This window comes from Aquarana catesbeiana, linkage group LG04 (assembly GCF_042186555.1).
Source record: "Aquarana catesbeiana isolate 2022-GZ linkage group LG04, ASM4218655v1, whole genome shotgun sequence".
Taxonomy (NCBI): domain Eukaryota; kingdom Metazoa; phylum Chordata; class Amphibia; order Anura; family Ranidae; genus Aquarana; species Aquarana catesbeiana.
In genome coordinates this window covers 479,233,353-479,252,030 of record NC_133327.1, presented here as the reverse complement: position 1 = coordinate 479,252,030, position 18,678 = coordinate 479,233,353, and the positions used below count along the sequence as shown (strand labels likewise).

At 43.6% G+C, this 18,678-nt stretch overlaps 1 protein-coding gene across 4 annotated transcripts in view; it reads right to left on the bottom strand.

The window, feature by feature from the left end:
• MTR (5-methyltetrahydrofolate-homocysteine methyltransferase) overlaps positions 1–18,678 on the bottom strand; it is a 1,497,716-nt gene that overhangs the window by 1,242,608 nt on the left and 236,430 nt on the right. For all 4 annotated transcript variants that reach the window (XM_073627630.1, XM_073627629.1, XM_073627631.1 and 1 more), the window contains one exon: positions 1,720–1,779. In XM_073627630.1, coding sequence (XP_073483731.1) covers positions 1,720–1,779 — 60 coding nt within the window. The remainder of the gene's footprint in view (positions 1–1,719; positions 1,780–18,678) is intronic.

The window sequence follows — 18,678 nt, the reverse complement described above, 5'->3', positions numbered from 1 at the left end:
TAAGCACTACACAGCCGCATGCATGAACCACATCTTGTAATGCATGTATATAACAAATACATAATGATGCGCAAAAGTGTGTTAGATGTGCCCCTATCATGGCACAGAAATTATTATATTGCATATAGAAATGGGTACAAAGGTGTATACCCCACTACAAATAAAATTGCATAAGCATAATGTGCACCTTTGTACCCATTTGTACATGCACTATAATATTTTTTTTGTGCCGTGATAGGGGCACATCTAGCACATTTTAGCGCATCATTATTTTAAGCACCTTTTGCCTGTCAACCGACACCTGGCGGACTCACATGACCCGGGTAAGAAGGAATGAACCACTGAAAGATTATAGTTCAGAGCCTACTGTCCTTTGAAAACTTCGCATGTCAGCCACCTTCTGCTTAAATAAGATAGCTGTATGGCAGGGCGCTGTGCGCACATGCGTGTGGTCATGGCAATGCTGCGCACAAGGTCCTATCATGTGTCATGGCCAACTACGTGCGCCCTACTTAGTGCCATAGCACATGCTTGGCTCTGCGCGCGCACAACATTCTGTGCAGACACTGCAAAGCCATGCGCATCATGGCTGACCAGCACAGCTGCGAACCGCGTGCGCCCTGGCGAACCTCCATGCGCATCTCGTCCGTAAGAATGGACGTCAAGACAGCAAGGTATTCCTACCCAAACACCAGCAGCTTGCCCAAGCTCCCCCTGCGGTCACCGCTACACCGGTGTCCAGCCCCATGCCAGCTTGACAGATTGTTACAACACAAGGGGCACCCCACAATAAGTAATAAAAGGGATTTTACTTACCCGTCCAGGCGCAGGGCACCTTAGAAACTAAGACCCCAATCTTTACCCATCACAGTGTGTTCCGTCACTTGGGGACCTTCAAGGACTGGGTACCCTTTTCACGATTTTAGGGTCCACTCTTGGGCCTGTACAGCACCCTGCAGGAATGTCTTAGCTCTGTGGTGTCCAGGATTCCACAATGCAGGGTCCAGCGCCTGAAGGTCGCATTACAGGCAAAACCTCGCAGGATCGTTGCGTCTTCTTTGCAAGGCTCGGTACCATTTATGTAAGCCTTTCTCAAATGGATCCAATCGGTCAATCCCTTGATTCATTTAAGAACTGGTTTTGGGACACAAGACCAGGGGCTCGAGAGAGCTCAACCAAATGTGCCTATCCACCTTGTAGACACTGGTAAAAAGTACTTTCTGTATAGGAGGAGTTATATAGGAGCGGACTTCCGGTCTAAAATATTTGGTCTACCAGGGTCCATTCACCTAAAGATGGCGTATAACCCAGTAAATAAGGAATAATAGCCTAACTCTGTGTCCCGTGATGTAGGATAAAGAAAACAACACCAAAGCAGCAGCCGGAGAGGGTTCATGTTTGCGTATTGTGCAAAGCATAAGGGATTACAGCATTATACATCAAATGCAGCATTATAGCGGAAATTAGAGGTGAAGAAAAGACTGTATGGTGAATAGCTTTATCTCTACATTATATGTACATTAGGATACCATGTTTCATTATGAAGTTTTGTTAGCAGCTTCTGCAGACAATGTGAGGAGAACTGTCTAAGAAATACTATAGCAGCGATAAAGGTGTTTGTAGGATTCAATGTTGCAACAAATTCACGCTACAATTAGGCATTTTACATTTAGATTAAGAACTGAATTTATAATTCAGAAGTCTGAAGGTTTTACTTACAAATATGGGTCTAGGTTTGTACTCTTCTTCAAACAGTTGCTGAATTGCAAACAAAGCTGCCTGGGGAAAAAAAAAAAAAAGACAACATTTTTGAAAACCATTGCAAAAATGCAGTTTACATGAAATCTGTTTCATCATGGGTGTATTACTTTGAAGTGTTACTGTGAAGTATATTATATATGTATACATAGACACACACAACTGGTCAGAAGTTTTAGAACATTACATTTTTCTTCTAGTTTTTAAATGAAAATTACAAGATTTTATGTCACTGTACTCTGAAATTAAATTATAACTACTAAAGAAGAAGAAAGGACTAAATTAAAAAATAAAATAAAAAAAAGCTTCAAAATTAGAGGAAAAACTTATGGTAAAAGAGGAATGTTGACTTGTAAGAAGTCTATATTTTGGGAGTACAATACAGGCCACAGGCGGAGTATTCATAAACCCTGGGTTATGGGCTGGCACTTTCACATGATTGGAAACTGGCAAAGCTTTTCAGTCTATCCTATAACCCTACCACGCTCTGCAAGTCCTCAGCTTTGTAGCAACCAATGCAGAGTAACCCAAAAATAGAAGAGAGGGTATCCGGTACTGTGCTCCAAGTTATGTAATTTACAGGCAAATCTCAATTCCACTAATCAGAATCTTAAAGTACACAGACCCAGGGAATACACCAAGCAAATACAAGGAATGGGCAAGTATTAGGAAAACAAACTGTGCCAAACAACAAGGATCAACAGACCCAACTTCAGAGTGCAAATGAAAGAACCTTGCATCTACATACGACTGGATGTCCACCTAACAGAGGACCAGGTGGTAGCCTTACAAAGCTGTTCTACAAAGGCTTGGTACCAAATGACCAGAAAACACCCACCGACCTCATGGCAGGCACTTACAAGTGCTTTTTGTCCTATACAGTGTAAGATGCAGCAATGAGTTGTCTTATCCGCCGAGTGTTGGTGGACTTGGAAGCAGAACGCCTCTTGTGAGGCCCTGCCGGAATGATGAATAGAGAGTCCGTCCTGCTGATATAAATGAGGATTGACTGTGATGTTGGAGTGGGAGAAAATTTGGGTTCTAGTGATCACAATGTCTTTGGTTTGATATTAAAACAAGAACTGAAAAATCATATACAACAAAAGATTTTTAGATATAAAAAAATAATAATTTTACAATGAAAGTATTTATCGGCGTATAGCACACGCCAGCGTATAACACGCACCCTAATTTTAAGAGGGAAGTTTCAGGAAAAAAAAACATTTTTAAAATAAACAACTTTGAAGCAAAGGGTCAGTGCCCATCAATGTCCATCTGCAGCCTAATTAATGTCCTCAATGCAGCCCAAATAAAGTCCTCAATGCAGCCTAAACAAATCAATAAAGCCCGATTGTCCTCAATTAAACATAAAAAAAAGTCCTCAATGCAGCATGATAAATGCCTTTAAACTACAGTCATTTGCAGCCTCACCAACTCCCTCACCAGCAGCCTGAATCAGGAAATCACCGAGCTGTCATCTCCTCTCCACTCAGCTCTCACGTCACACACACAGTCCCGCCGCCTCTGCCATCGGCCTTGGACCAGCTTCTGTTATATGCCGAACACTGGTCCAAGCCGGAGTGTGTGTGTGTCACGTGAAAGCCGAGTGAAAGCCAAGGAGCTGAGTGGAGAGGAGATGATGGCTCAGTGAGGTACCCTGTCGGCGTATAACACGCACCCGATTTGTCCGCCATTTTCAGGGGAAAAAAGTGCGTGTTATATGCCGATAAATAAGGTAATTATTGGGCACTGTTAAAGTCTACCATCCTGGAGGCAACTACTATAGATTACAGGTCAGGAAAAAGTAAAAGTTAACAGGAGAAAAAAATAAAAAAAATAAATGTTTCACGAAAGAGGCAAGTAGTATAGTAAAGGAAATTTAAAAAAAAAAAATCAGCATATAGGAGATTCAAGGAAACAGAAGGTGTAGTTGACAGAATAGTTTAATTCTACCAGACAGAAAGCTTGTATAAAGAGCTGCCACGTGCTTATCATGGCCATAAGCAGAAGAACTAATGGATAGGACTTTAAAAAGGCACCAAAAAAATATAAACCACACAATTAAAATATATAAAGTTTACTGTACAAAAGTTAAAAATAATAATAGACACTAGAGACACTAGAGTTACCATGAAGGAGTTCCATAAAAATGCTAACCATAATAAATGGATACCCAAAGAATGAAAATTTGGAAAAAACTGAGTTTCAATGTCTTATTCAGGGGGTATGATGGATATTCTCTACAAAAAAAATACAACACAATGGCCCAGGAGATTCTATGTGCACGTGTTGGTGCTTCTCCCCGGTCATGTAGATGTGCGTGCCTCGGTCTGTCATGCTGAAAGTGGCACGGCGTCCTGGCGGATGTGACATCATTTGCCACTGGTGAAGCGGGGGATGCCATTAACGCATAGAGATGTTGAGAAAGGCATGGTCCAGGACCAGGCATGGTACCTACATTGATTGAGATTGACAAGACCCACCCCCTCCCCTGTATAAAAACTGTGGCTTGATTTAGTCATACTTTGCATTGATGCTGACACCAAGTGAGGCAAGACCAGAGTAAGACCGAGAACAAAAAATACCATAAAGGGTCACAAGCACGGAGATCCACCATGCAGAAGTGTAGGTGAGAAAAAAAAAAAAAAAAGCAACTTTCTGAAGTAACAGAAGGAAGGGATTATCCTGAACCCACTCCAAGGATGCTTCTGAAAGATGGAAATAGCCAAGTGCAGGTCTCATGGCGGCAACGAGGAACGCACAGGAAATACCACACGGTGAACCCCTTAGATCAAGGGGTGCGAAATTAAAGATCGCGAAGAGGATTGCCCAGGTCAGAAATATAACCCTTAATAGTACTGTAGGCAAGCTTTTATGCAATACCCCATTGGAAAGGATTAAATCCAAGCTAATGAAAGGAGGCGTGAATAAAGACCCAGAGTCTCCAAGGTGTGATGGTAACCATCATCATCGGGATCACCAAACCCGAATATCCCATTTCTCAGAACCAGGCTTTTAATACCCATGCAATCAGAGCCAGAGACTAAACAAGGAGAAGGATCAGTCCTTGGTACAGAAAGTCATCCCTAACCACTTGCCAACCAGGCTTTCCTGGCACTTTTTGTTTACAAGTTTAACCACGCTGTCATTTTATGTTGGCTGTTTGAAGAGGAATACTGTTATGGCAGCAGATAGCTGCCATAACCCCGGTATACTCTTCATCAGTGGGTGGTCCTCTTTCAGATAAAATCGGTCTCTGTGGCGGATTCGCCGCAAGATCACTTTTATCAGGGGCGGGAGAGGGCCCTCCTCCTGTGGTCTCAGCCGCATACCAGACCCGCCGGTAGCGGCGGAGACCATCAGGACCTCTTCCCTGACAGGCATGTAGCCAAGGGAAAAGTGGCCTCCACACCATTGGATGATGGAAGCGACGTAAAACGTCGCTTCCACCCAATGGCCTTAAAGGGGATTTTTTTTTTTTTTCCTTGCATTTTAGTGTAAATGTTAGATCTGAGGTCTTTTACCCCAGATCCCACATTTAAGAGGTCCTCCCATGTTTTTTTTCTATTACAAGGGATGTTTACATTCCTTGTAAGAGGAATAAGGCTTCATGCACACTGGACATTTTTAGATGTTTTTACAGCTGCCATTTTCGGCTTCAGACTTTTTTTCTACAGTCAAACTCCTCATGTTATCCTATGTGTCCATGCACATATAGGCTGTTAACTGTTTTTGGCTGGGGCAAAAAAAACCCCAAAACTAGTGGGTTCAACCTAACATGAGTAGAAGGAGGTCACATAAAGGTCTAGCAATGAGTAGAAGATATATAATATATAATAACTCCGTGTCATCAGATCTCCCAACAATGGGGGGGGGGAGAACACAGCGGTTGAGCACACACTCCTACTCATTGCTAGACCTTTATGTGACCTCCTTCTACTCATGTTAGGAGGATTGTCCATTCTATAGGAGTCTATAGGTGATATCACATACTACCTACAACAGCTGTGGCTAGTGGTGTCAATTTGCAAATGGTAGGACGCCCTTTGTGTCCTGCTGTGATCTGCATGTCCATGCCGTGTTTCTGGTGCTAGTGCTGGACTGGGGGTCATTTCTTCATCGGTGGTCTACTGCGCTTATCTCTGCTTTTAAAGTTGGATGCTTTCAAATTGTGGGTTCAGGAGTCAAACGATAGTCACTCATCTCACCACCAGCCCCTGAAGAAGAGGTCTCAACCAAATTTTAAACCTCGAAACGCATCGGGCCCATGTGGGTTAGACTCCAGTTTGTATAGTTGATGTGGTTTTATGTTCACAGTGTACCTTTACAAGCATACTGTTCTTGTCCACACCTTTTTTGTAGCATCCTTCATGTTTTCTTCAGTATTTATATATGTTGTTTTGTTACAATTTTAATTTTTTGATACCAAACTATACATGTTTTTGATATTTTTGAAAACTCTTGCCTTATAAAGTCCCATCAGAGGAAAACCAGTTTCTAATATATAGTCTCATACGGATGTGGGCAAGTTGTCTTCCTCCACAAGGTCATCGTCACTATTCTTATCTACAGAAATCGTTCCAGAGGCTCACAAGCCGCTCGGTGTGGCTTCATGAGAAAGCCAGCCACCGGCTGCAAAAAACTATAGTGGTGTTATGGCTGATATCTTCAGCCATAATCCTGGCAAACCACAACATATATAAATGTATTGCAGTCGGTAAGTGGTTAGGAGGTAACCACCAGGGAGCATCCACAACAAGCTAGCCACCAGAAGGGCTAGAATCCTTTGAGCTTCCAACTTGCTCAGCTGACGAGGAAGAAAAGCAAGAGGATGAAACGCATAAAACAAAATACTGACCACATGGCACCGTGCACGCTTTTGCATCCACCAGGGGGCCCCCTAGCTTCTGCCACAAACCTCTGCACTCTAATCAAGGTGAGGCACCAGAAGAAGCACATTCAGGTGCCCCAGTGTAGGCAGATTTGACGGAACATGTCCCATTGTAGGGAACACTCCCCTATTAATATTATACAGCATTTATATGGCGCCAACAGTTTACGCAGCGCTTTACAATATAAAAGGGAGACAATACAGTTATAATACAATAAAATACAAGAGGATTAAGAGGGCCCTGCTCAGAAGAGCTTACAATCTAATAGGGTGGGGCAGGGGGTACAAAGGGTTGAAACTGTGGGGAATGAGCTGATGGACATGGTAAAAGTTTAGAGACATGATAGGCTTTCCTGAAGAGAGGGGTTTTCAGGGATCGCCTGAAGGTAGCAAGAGTAGGGGTTAGCCGGACCGGTGGATGTAGCGAGTTCCAGAGGATGGGAGAGGCTCTGGAGAAATCCTGGAGACGAGCATGAAAGGAGGAGATGAGAGAGCTTGAGAGTAGGTCTTGAGAAGAGTGGAGAAGATGATTTGGGTGATATTTGGAGACAAGATTGGTGATGTAGCTCGGGGCAGAGTTGTGAATGGCTTTGTATGTTGTGGTTAGTATTTTGAATTTAATTTGCTGGGTGATTGGGAGCCAGTGGAGGGATTGGAGGAGAGGGTGGGCAGACACTGAGCGGTTGGTAAGGTGGCTAAGTCTGGCAGTAACATTTGTGATAGACTGAAGAGGGGATAGCCTATGGAGAGGCAGGTCAATGAGAAAGGAGTTGCAATAGTCAAGGCGAGAGATAACAAGAGAGTGAATGAGGAGCTTGGTGGTTTCACTTGTTAAAAAGGGGCGAATTTTAGAGATGTTACAGAGGTGAATTCTACAAACTTTTGACAATGATTGGATTTGGAGGCTGAAATGACAAGTCAGAGTCTAGGATTACACCTAGTACCCTGGCATGAGTTGAGAGACTGATGGTTGCATTGTTGATTTTGATGGAAAAGTCATGGGGGGGCACGGGCGGGGGGGGGGGGGGGGGGAATATTAATAGCTCAGTTTTAGAGATATTTAGTTTAAGGAAGTGGTGCGACATCCATGCTGATATGTCAGTTAGTAATGCGAAAGGAGACTGAAGGAGTGAGGTAAGGGAGTATTGACAGACAGATTTGGGTGTCATCAGTGTATAAGTGGTATTGGGAGCCGTGGGCAGTTATCAAGTGACCAAGGGAGGAGGTGTAGATAGAGAAGAGAAGGGGTCCAAGAACAAAGCCTTGGGGGACCCCCACAGAAAGGGGCGATGGAGAGGAGGAGAAAGTTGTAGGCGACACTGATGGAGCGCTGTGATAAATAGGGTATACCAGCGATTGAGTTATTCTGCCTGTCAGTTACCGGTACCTGGATAGTACATAGCAGGGAGGTAGGGGGAAGGTCTGCCCACCGAAGGAGTCAGCTGTTGCATTCTATATACCACCCTGTTGCACCCCACATACAACCCTGGAGTGACATAGGTCACCACGGTAGCGGTGTCTGAATGGATCCAGAGTGGGCACCTTCAGGGAAGGTCTGTCCCCTGATCCAGACAGTCTCACTGCTGGTAGCCCCAGGGTAACTGAACCACCTCTAGCGTCCAACAACTCTGTGCTGATCTCAACCCCAGGGCCCCTATCCAGCCAAACAGGCTGGTGTCTGTCTTGACTGTCCAGTGGAAGGGGTGAAGGGACTTTTCAGGCTGTTTGGAGACTGAAGCCAACAGAGGAAAAAAGCCCTGGACAACAGACCCAGATGTTCGTCAACTATTCTTAATGGATTAGTTGGTCAGCCGATTAGTTGACCTGCATACAGAATACATTATTTGTTTACATAACAGAAAATACAGTGCAACACACATACAGCTTAGCACACCGTCCATTCATGTCAGTATACACAGTGCAGCACACATAAAGCTAAGTACAAGGTCCATAAAGGTCAGTATACACAGTGAAGCACACATACAGCTCAATACATGGTCTATACAGGTCAGTATACACAGTGCAGCTCACATACAGCTAAGTACATGGTCTATACAGGTCAGCAAGTGCCTGAACTTGTGAATGTGTGGGGAACAATACCTTGTGGGACATGTAGTCCTGGGCAGGAGAAGGAATTTAGTGATTCTAAAGGCAGAAGTTTTTCTTACCTTGCTAAAGGGGCACTCTATACTATACTTTGTGGCTTGCTATAGCAGAAGGCAGGAGGAAACAGAAGCACTGGAGGGGGACCGCAGAAGAGGAGAATCGGGGCTGCTCTGTGCAAAACCATTACAGAGCAGGTAAGTAAGAAAAATTTGTCCCACATTCAACAAAACAATATCAGTATTAATCACATTGACACATTTTTCTATATAGTTAAATACCACATAAGTAATGTGTATAATTTTGCTGTCCAAAAAAAAAAAAAAAGTGTAGCAAAATTATATACACATTACTTACAGTATTGTGAAAAAGTATTTGCCCCCTTCCTGAATTTTTATTTGCATATTTGTTACACTTAAAGGATTCAGTTAAAATAAAACTTTATATTAAACAAAAGATAACCCAAGTAAATACAAAATGCCGTTTTTAAAATGAGGATTTCTTTTTTTAAGGGAAAAAAAAAACAAAAAAAGAAGATGTCCAAATATGCCTAGTCCTATGTGAAAAACTATTTCTCCCCCCGCCCCCCCCCCCCCCCCCCCCCTTTAATAAATCATGAAATGAACTGACCACATACTTTGGAAAGCCAGGTTAAATTTTGCTTGCCACACCTAGGCCTGATCAGCGCCAGAGCTGTTGAATCAAGAAATCACTTAAAATAGAAGTTGTCTGACAAAGTGAGGCACGCAAAGATCTCAAAAAGCAACACATCATGCCGCAATCTAAAGAATTCAAGAACAGATGACAAAGTAATTGACATGTATCGGGTTTGCAAAGCCATTTCTAAGGCTTTGGGACTCAAGCGATCCACGATGAGAGCCATTATCCACAAATGGAGAAAACGTGGAACAGTGGAGAACATTCTCAGGAGTGGCCGGCCTACCAACGACAACTTATCCAGGTCATAAAAAAACCCAGAACATTTAAAGAACTGCGGGCCTCACGATTGAACAATAAGAAAGAATGGGCAAAAATGGCATCCATGGGAGAGTTCCAAGGCAAAAGCCACTGTTAACCAAAGACACAAGGGCTCATTTCCCATTTGCCATTTCTGGGGCTGCTTTGCAGCTTCAGGACCTGGACGACTTGCCATAATTGTTGGAAACACAAATTCTGCACTCTACTAAAAAATCCTGAAGGTGAATGTCTGGCCATCAGTTTGTGACCTCAAGCGCACTTGGTTATACAGCAGGACAATCATCTGAAACATATCAGAAAGTCCACCTCGGAATGGCTCAAAATAAACAAAATTTGGGTTTTGGAGTGGCCTACTCAAAGTCTGGACTTAAATCCGATGGAGATGCTGTGACAGGTCCTTAAAACGGGCCATTTGTGCAGGAAAACTCTCCAATGTGGCTGAATTAAAAAATTCTGCAAAGAAGAGTGGGCTAATATTCCTCCACTGAAACACTCATTGCCAGTTATTGCACACACTTGATTGCACTAAACAAAGGCAGAGGAAAAAGAGGCTGCCAAACATAACCCCTGAATAAAGGAATTGAGCATCGAGATTTGTGTATAAAAATGTATTCATAATTCAGGAGTCATTCAAATCAGCATAAAAATTTTACATCCATATAGGATGTCAACTTCATCCCAAGTGGGGTGACAATAGTCCATATATATTGCAATAATGCACTAGCCCAGAAATGTATACAGCATGGTTACACAGAAATAACAGACAGCAATCGAAATCTGCTAGGCCAGATGAAGGAGAATCCAATCGCGGGTCTTGATTTCTACACATTTCACCAATATTGGCTTCAACAGGAGATCCTGCTTATATCAAAAGCAAGTCACAATTACTTACAAAACTTGATAAAACCTTCACCTGTGAAAATACCATGTCTAGCGCTTACTCAAAAGGAAATCTATAGTACTTAAAGGAAAGTTGAAAGGGCTTAAGGATGCTCAATCCCAAACAGAGTTTGAAGAGGTGAGAAGTTGGGACTTTGAGTGAGACGCGAGTCTCCATCCCTATGCATACAGAAAACAGGAAGGTTGGGACTTTGAGTGAGGTGGGTAAATGAGGCCAGCGGGTCAGTCACCATAAAAAACAAGCCATTTTATTTATACATAGTAACATAATGACATAATGATCCCAATATGGGTTGACTGTCACGTCATATACAGATACACCCTGATACACTGCCAAACAGAGGGGTCCAGGCCGCCCCAAAAGATGGAGAGTGGTATAGCAGGGCATATAACAGGGCTAAGCAAAAAATAGAAATTCACTTATCCACTCTGGAGAGAGAACACTCAGATGCAGTAAACACGATTTTTTACACAGTTATCTCAACACTCATCTGCATACTATATTGGCACGCCATTAGCATTTATTGACGGATGATCTTATTGCTTCTAAATAAGTGAGCCCCAAACTGTCAGGGCTGGGCTCAGCCCTACCTTCTCTGAGCTGGCCGCTCAGCTGTCAGCTAATTGCCAGCTCCTATCTCTCCACAGTGACTCACCTATTGATATCCTGCTAATCAGTCCCACCTACTTAGCCGTCCAGTCCAGATGATCTCCACCTTTGTCACATCTCTAGAGACGCTCGCCTGGGTTCCTGTTTAAGACTTCCTTGGCTGACATTGCTTCTGGCTCCAGATCCTGCTTGCTGTTCTACTACGCTCATCTCTGGCTCCGACGTTTTGGCTTGTCTGACTATCCGTTCTGGTTCCTGAACTCGGGCTATGTTTTGACTACATTTACTCGGTTTACTTTTATTATTTTTTATTATTAACAAGTGAGATTTAACTGTACTTCTGTCTCAGTCTGATGGTTTCTGACAGTAGGCGAAGGCCATGAATTCAGAAGATGCAGTCAATCCACTTGTTGGTAATATTTTTTCCAGATTGGATGAGCAGGATCACCACATGGATCAGTTTGCCATGGCATTAAACGCTCCCGAGTCACACGGCTCACCTGGAATCTCCAACTGTGGATGCTCCGGTACAACCTGCGTTGCAGGCTGAAGGGCAACGTATGTCAAGGTACCGTGGGGAGGGAGGAGCTGGATGTGGGCATCGTGTAGGAGCCGATGCTGAGCCTGGGATGCCTGGCGTCTCCCCTCCTGTGATGCTGGCTAGGGCTTAGACACAGGTCATCCCTCGGCCCCCCCACGGGCCCCCTGAACCGATGCCTTCGGCCCCCCATGACATCCCCCCGGATACCCCCGTCCTAGATGTACGCTGCAGTGCCCGCTGTTGTGAGCACGATCGGTGTGAGCGGAGTGTCCTACGCTCCTGTGTAGGAGAGATACACAGAGCTCACGGCGTCCGAGCTGTTGTAGGCACAAGCGGTGTGAGTGGAGTGTCCCACGCTCCTGTGCATGAGTGATACACGGAGCCCACGGAGCCCGGCGTCCGGGAACTCGACCTACAAGCTAATCACAAGTTGCTCTACGCTCTCAGCTGTTCGTAAATGCCCAACGATTGTGGAAGCAGAGGATCGATTTCAAGGTGAAGGTAAAAGACTCAAAGACCCAGAGGTTGAGAGTTGGGTAAGCTAGTGAATCACTCAGACCCAACTGATGGGGTAAATGAATTACAGAGATTCTAAGAAGGTATATGTTACAGCAACCTGGTACAGTGGATATACGGAGTGGCAAGTAGTCCTATTGTTCAGACCTCAATTTAACTCTGTGCACCTATACTTCAAGTGACTTCTCCTTCAAGGTATCAAGTATAAATCTAGAGGTTAAACCATTAAGTCAAGCAATTTATGTGGATATTCCAGATGGGTTCATGTAATATGAGATCAGTGGATTGCATGTTCTGATCCTAAATACTATCTCACTCCATGCCATCCAGTCCCTGAGGTAAAAGGTAAAGATTCAATATACACCTTTCCCTTTAGGAACCTACCAAAACACCTGCATATTAATTTAAAAAAAAACATATATACACAGCAAACCTACAGCACATGTGGAATCATGCTACCCCACACTAAAATAGGAAAAGACATGAGAGGTACACCTATGTAGGCGCCGACTTTTTTTTTTTAACTTCACCAACATTTATATATCCAGGACACTATAGCAGGATGTAGATCCTGGAGCTCGTTGGACTGTCTCTTTGTAACCTGTGCTGACTGCATGATCGTCGTCTGGTCTCGTGCATAGCTTGAACCTCCTCCCCAGCAGATCTGGGCTACCCCCTGGTGGCCTAGTGCCATATTATACCTATCCTACACCCAGAATTCTCCTCCCGAGCACAGGGATTCTCAGGGAGTGCTCATCCGCGATTGTTGCTAAAGGAGTGTGGGTAAGACAGAGAAAAAGGGGTTGGGGGACGGACAGGAGGAAAAAGGGTACCCGTATTAAAAGGTTCTAGATGGAAGGGGAAAAGAGGAAAAGAAAAAAAAAAAAAAAAAAAAGGGGGAAGGAAAAGGGAAGGGGGAAAGAGAAAAAAAAAAGAAAAAAATGGAGGGGTAAATCAACGAAGGGGGCGCCAGCTAATCCACCTAGGACAAGTGTAAGTCCAGGAACCATTAGAAAATATATGATTCAAGACAGCGGTAGAGAAAGCCCAGGAAAATCTTCGGGGGCCAAAAGCAAAACCCCAGGGTGCCTTTCTAAAATCGGGACAAGAAGACAGCTGGCAGAGATAGATACCAACACCACACGTAGTGAGACAATGGACGTAGTAACAATGGAACCCCAACAAAAAAAAACAGCTCCCTACCAAGGGTGAAATGGCAGAAATGTTTGCTAAGCTTAAAACATTGATAAAAGGAGAAATAGAAACACTGCGCGAGAATATGAACCACATCCTAAAAAGCGTAGAAAACGTTGAAATAACGGTGGACAGGCAAGGGGTTGAGATAAAAGACCTCAAGCACCGGATGGAAGAGATACAGGAAGAACAGAGAAATATATTGTACAGACTGGAAGACCAAGAGAACCGAAATAGACAGAAAAATTTCCGGATTAGAGGTCTACCAGAGATACAAGGCGAAAAAGAGAACTTACAAGAAAAAATGAACGCAGTCTTTGGAGGCCTGATTAACCCACTTGAAACGAGTAGCAAAATCAAACTTGAAAGAGTGCACAGGATCAGAAAGCCGGCAGAATTAAGTGGGGATATCCCAAGGGACGTTATTGTACGATTCCATAACTACCAGGACAAGGAACAAATCAAAGCCAACATGAAAAAGAACCAACCAGTGAAACAAATTTGCAGATCTTCCTGGACCTGGCAGCAGAGACTATCTAGAAGAAGAATACTGAAACCATTATTGGCCCTACTTAAAACCCATGATGTCCAATATTCTTGGGGTTTTCCAGCCTGCCTAATTGGACGCAAAGAAGGTCGTTCGGCTACATTGAGATTCCCAGAAGAAAATTTTGCCAATGTTTAGACGTGCCATTAGTAGAAATCCCGGGTTGGTGGGAAAAAATGACAAATCAAGAGTCTACAGAGGACTTGCTAGCCTGGAGACCAGTCCTTATTATGAAACAATTAGCAATGAAGAAAAATTAGATTTTTCTGTATTTGCATGCGTGCATGTGGGGATGTTGGGAGGGGGGGGGACGTGGGGGGGGGGGTGAGGCGTTGGGGGGGAGAAGGTTGGGGGGCGGACAGGCACGGGAATTTCCCAATCCCAGGGGGTGTATCGGTACCAAAGATGACCACCTTGAGCTCAACCTCTAGGGGACAATCGAGAGGCCGGGTGGTGTTAGTGGGGCCACGGTTATTTGGGCCTTGGGGAGGTCCGTTACCCCCAAGCGAGCGGGGGAGGGGTGTAACTTGAGCGAGGAAGAGGGATGGGGTGGTGGGGGGATAGGGAAGGGAAGGGGGTTGGGGGTATTCACCTCATCATCCTCCAATCCTCTTGTCTGTTAGGATATGTATACCTTCCTCTACGGTATAAAAAAAGGGATGTCTAGGGTAAACATAATTTCATACAATGTAAGAGGTCTAAACTCCCCCATAAAATGTGTGAACATAATGAGTGAACTGAAATTCCTGACAGCATACGTTGCTCTGTTACAGGAGACGCATCTCTTTCTGGGTAAGAGCCGGAGTATTCTCTCCAGGGATTATCCAATGTGGTTCTATGGAGATTCCCCGACTAGGGGCGCAAAAGGAGTGGCGATTGGGTTCGCCAAGAAAGTTTTGTTTAAGCTAGAAGAGAGAATGACTGACCCAGATAGGCACTTTCTGTTCCTAAGAAGCAAACTAAATGGGTCAGATTGTTCACTAGCGAACGTATATGGCCCGAACAAAAACTCTTGCAGATGTTTATCGAGAATCCTTGCAAAGTTTGAGGAGTTTAGGAAAGGGAGGGCCATAATTGCAGGAGATTTCAATCTTTGGAACCAGGTAAAGATAGTATGTCACCTGCACAGGGGGTGGGGGGTATGGTTGAACAAACTAAAAAAGAAGCTACACCAATGTCAACTATTGGATGTATGGAGGATGCAACACTACAATATAAGAGACTACACATTCTACTCTGTCCACGCGACATACTCTAGACTGGATTTCTTTCTCGTGGAGCATTATCTCCTCAAGGAGGTTGTGGGCACAGATATTGGCACAATGACCTTCTCTGATCATGTGCCTGTAAGCCTACAATTGAAATTAGGTAAGCGCAATAACTGGTGTAATAGCTGGAGATTAAATGAGGACCTCCTCCATGATAGTGTAATAGATAAACGAATTAAAGAGGAACTGGAACTCTATTTTAAAATAAATGTGCCTGGCGAGACATCAGAAGCTATAGTGTGGGAGACCCACAAAGCATACATCAGAGGTATCCTAATGATGGTGGGCTCTGAGGAAAAGCAAAGAAAAGAGGAAGACAAACTTGCCCTGAAAAAAGAAATCTATGACCATGAACAACAACACAAGATAACTGGAGATAGTGCAGTCTTGGCGGGCCTATTTAGGAGGAGAGAGGCTATGCAGAAACTAATTGAACAATAAACCCAAAAGTTACTTAGCTTAGTGGCTTAGTGAAAAAAGAAAGATATACAGGTGGTAATAGACCTGGTAGATTCCTGGCAAAGGCCCTGAGAAAAAAGAAAAACACCTACATGGACAACTAGGACAGGCGACATCAGTTACAAAGATATAGACATTGCGACAACCTTTCAAGAGTACTACGGGGGGCTGTATGCTATCAATAAAAAAGACACCCAGGAGGGGAGGGATCAAAAAAGAGAAAATTAAAAGCTACTTAAAAGACAGCGGATTGGTCAAAATTACGGAAACTGAACAAAGAATTTTAGAGGCTCCCACAACAGAGGAAGAAGTAAGGGACTTAAAGATATGCCAGTAGGTAAAAGTCCCGGCCCTGATGGGTTGACAGTCCTGCATTATAAAAAGTATCAGGATTGTCTAATCCCTAAAATCTGCTTGTGCATGAACGAAATCGGGGATAATGGAGAAATGAGGATAGAAGCATTGAAAGCCAACATAGCCATTATCCTAAAAGAGGATAAAGACAGTACACTGTGTTCCAGCTACAGACCCATCTCACTACTAAATGTGGACACGAAACTATTCACCAAAGTCCTTGCGGAAAGACAAAGAAATAATCAATAAGATCATACATCCAGACCAGGTCGGGTTTATACCAGGAAGAGAGGGACTCCTAGTAGCACAGAAAATCAATGAGAGTGGAGCCCCAGGTGTACTTCTGTCAATTGACGCTGAAAAAGCGTTTGACAGTAGACTGGGGTTTCTTGATGTGCACATTAGAGGAGATTGGAGTCAAGGATAGAATCCTCAGATGGATAAAGGCATTATACTCTCGACCTACAGCGAGAGTGAGGGTAAATGGTCTACTTTCTGAGCCATTCGAAATGCTAAATGGCACAAGACAGGGGTGTCCACTTTCCCCGCTATTTGTGTTGGGTCTCGAACCCCTTCTCTCTAGGATTAGGCATAACCCGGACATCAGCGGGTTAAAAATTGGCAAAGACGAGTATAAACTGGCTGCCTATGCGGATGATATTCTGTTCTATGTTACACACCCGAGGATTACTCTCCCGAACATAATTTCTACATTAATAGAATATGGGAAGCTTTACAATTTTAAGGTTAACCCGACTAAATCGGAAACACTAGATATTAACAAAAGCAAGCTTAGAAATCACTCATATCAAAAACACTTCCCATTTATTTGGGGGAAAAAAGAACTTAATTATCTAGGAGTTAAAATAACTACTTCAAAACAGACCCTGTTCCAGGCAAATTTTATGCCCCTCCTCAATGAAATAATGCAAGAACTTAACAGAATCTCACATGGACAGTTATCCTGGGCAGGTAGAGTCAACATCTATAAAATGGTAATATTACCTAAAATCACATATAAAATGCAGATGCTCTCAGTATCACTTCCACAAGCATACCTCAAAAGTCTACACACAATGCTTTTAAGATTCATTTGGAGAGGAAAAAACCTTGTTTAAATTTTACAGAGTTAACTAAAGAGAAGGGTAAGGGAGGGTGGGGAGCACCAGATATTCGTAAGTACTATGAGGCAATTGCATTGGCATGAGTTATAGATTGGGTTAAAAATAACAAAGAAAAACAATGGGTAAAAATGGAAAATAAAATTAGTAAAACCACGTTGAAAAATATAATTTGGATCCCACCACATTTAAGAAAATGCAGCACTGAAACCCAGGATATTACTAGACACGCACTCAAAGTTTGGGATACCCTGCACAAAAGGGGGCACTTGGGGGGGTTTAACTCACCACTAATTCCACTAAGAATTCAGAATATTTTGAACCGGGGAAGGAGGATTTGTTTGGAAAGTGGATTCTGGAGGAAGATGCCCAACTAAAGGACGTAATGCGTCAGGATAAAATATGCACATTTGAGGAACTTAAAGTTAGGGGAAACCTGTTAGTCATCGACCCATGGAGGTACAACCAACTAAGCGACTTCATCAAATCACTCCCGCAGCCAATTAGATCGGCAGACAACCTACTCCCATTGGAGAAAATATAAGTGGAAAAAAAAAAAAAAGGAAGGGAGGGTTCTCCAAAATGTATAAAGTATTAATGGAGTTGGGGAACATGGATGCCCCTCCATATATTAGGAAGTGGGAGAAGGAACTGGGTAGCAAGCTTAAAGACTCGGAAGTGTGGCAGATACTGAGGAGGGTTAATGCCACTTCGGTCAACTGCAAAATATTGGAGTTGAAGTATAAGTGCCTGGCGAGAATGTACACGACTCCTGACCGAATACACAAATGCCAGAAAGAAACTTCGCAACTATGCTGGAGGGGTTGCAAAGAAATAGGGTCAATGGCACATATCTGGTGGCACTGCCCAGAAATACAAAAATTCTTGGGGGGAGATAAGGGGATTAACTAAAGAGATTACCAATATTGCTATCCCGGATGACCCTTGGGAATGTTTATTCCACAAGAGCGAAATGCCCACCAAGACATACCTAAAAACGCTATTACCACAGCTCTTGGATGCGGCTAAAAGCCTTATACCTAGATATTGGCAAAAGAAAGGAAGATCCACGATGAGACACTGGTTTAACAAAATCAACGAAATCCAAAGCCTAGAATATCTCAGGTTTAGTGAAGGGACGAAAATGGAGGTCTTTGTGACGAAGTGGAGGGAATGGGTGGTGTTCAAAGATTCACTAAGAGCTGTCGAGGTTTGGGGTACCTAGCCCAAGGAGCTAGTCTGTGTTAAAGGATGATAAACAGGTTAGGGTGTGAAGAGAGGATACAGGGGGAGACAAGAGGAGATCAGATCAGGCTGCTGCACCAGTCTCGAGTATTACCTCTATAAACGGAGGTATGTCTGGTTCCACTCCACTTCCCGAGGGATTTGAGGGCGATCCAGTCCAAAGCAGAGGGTTTCCCAACCAGTTGAGATATAC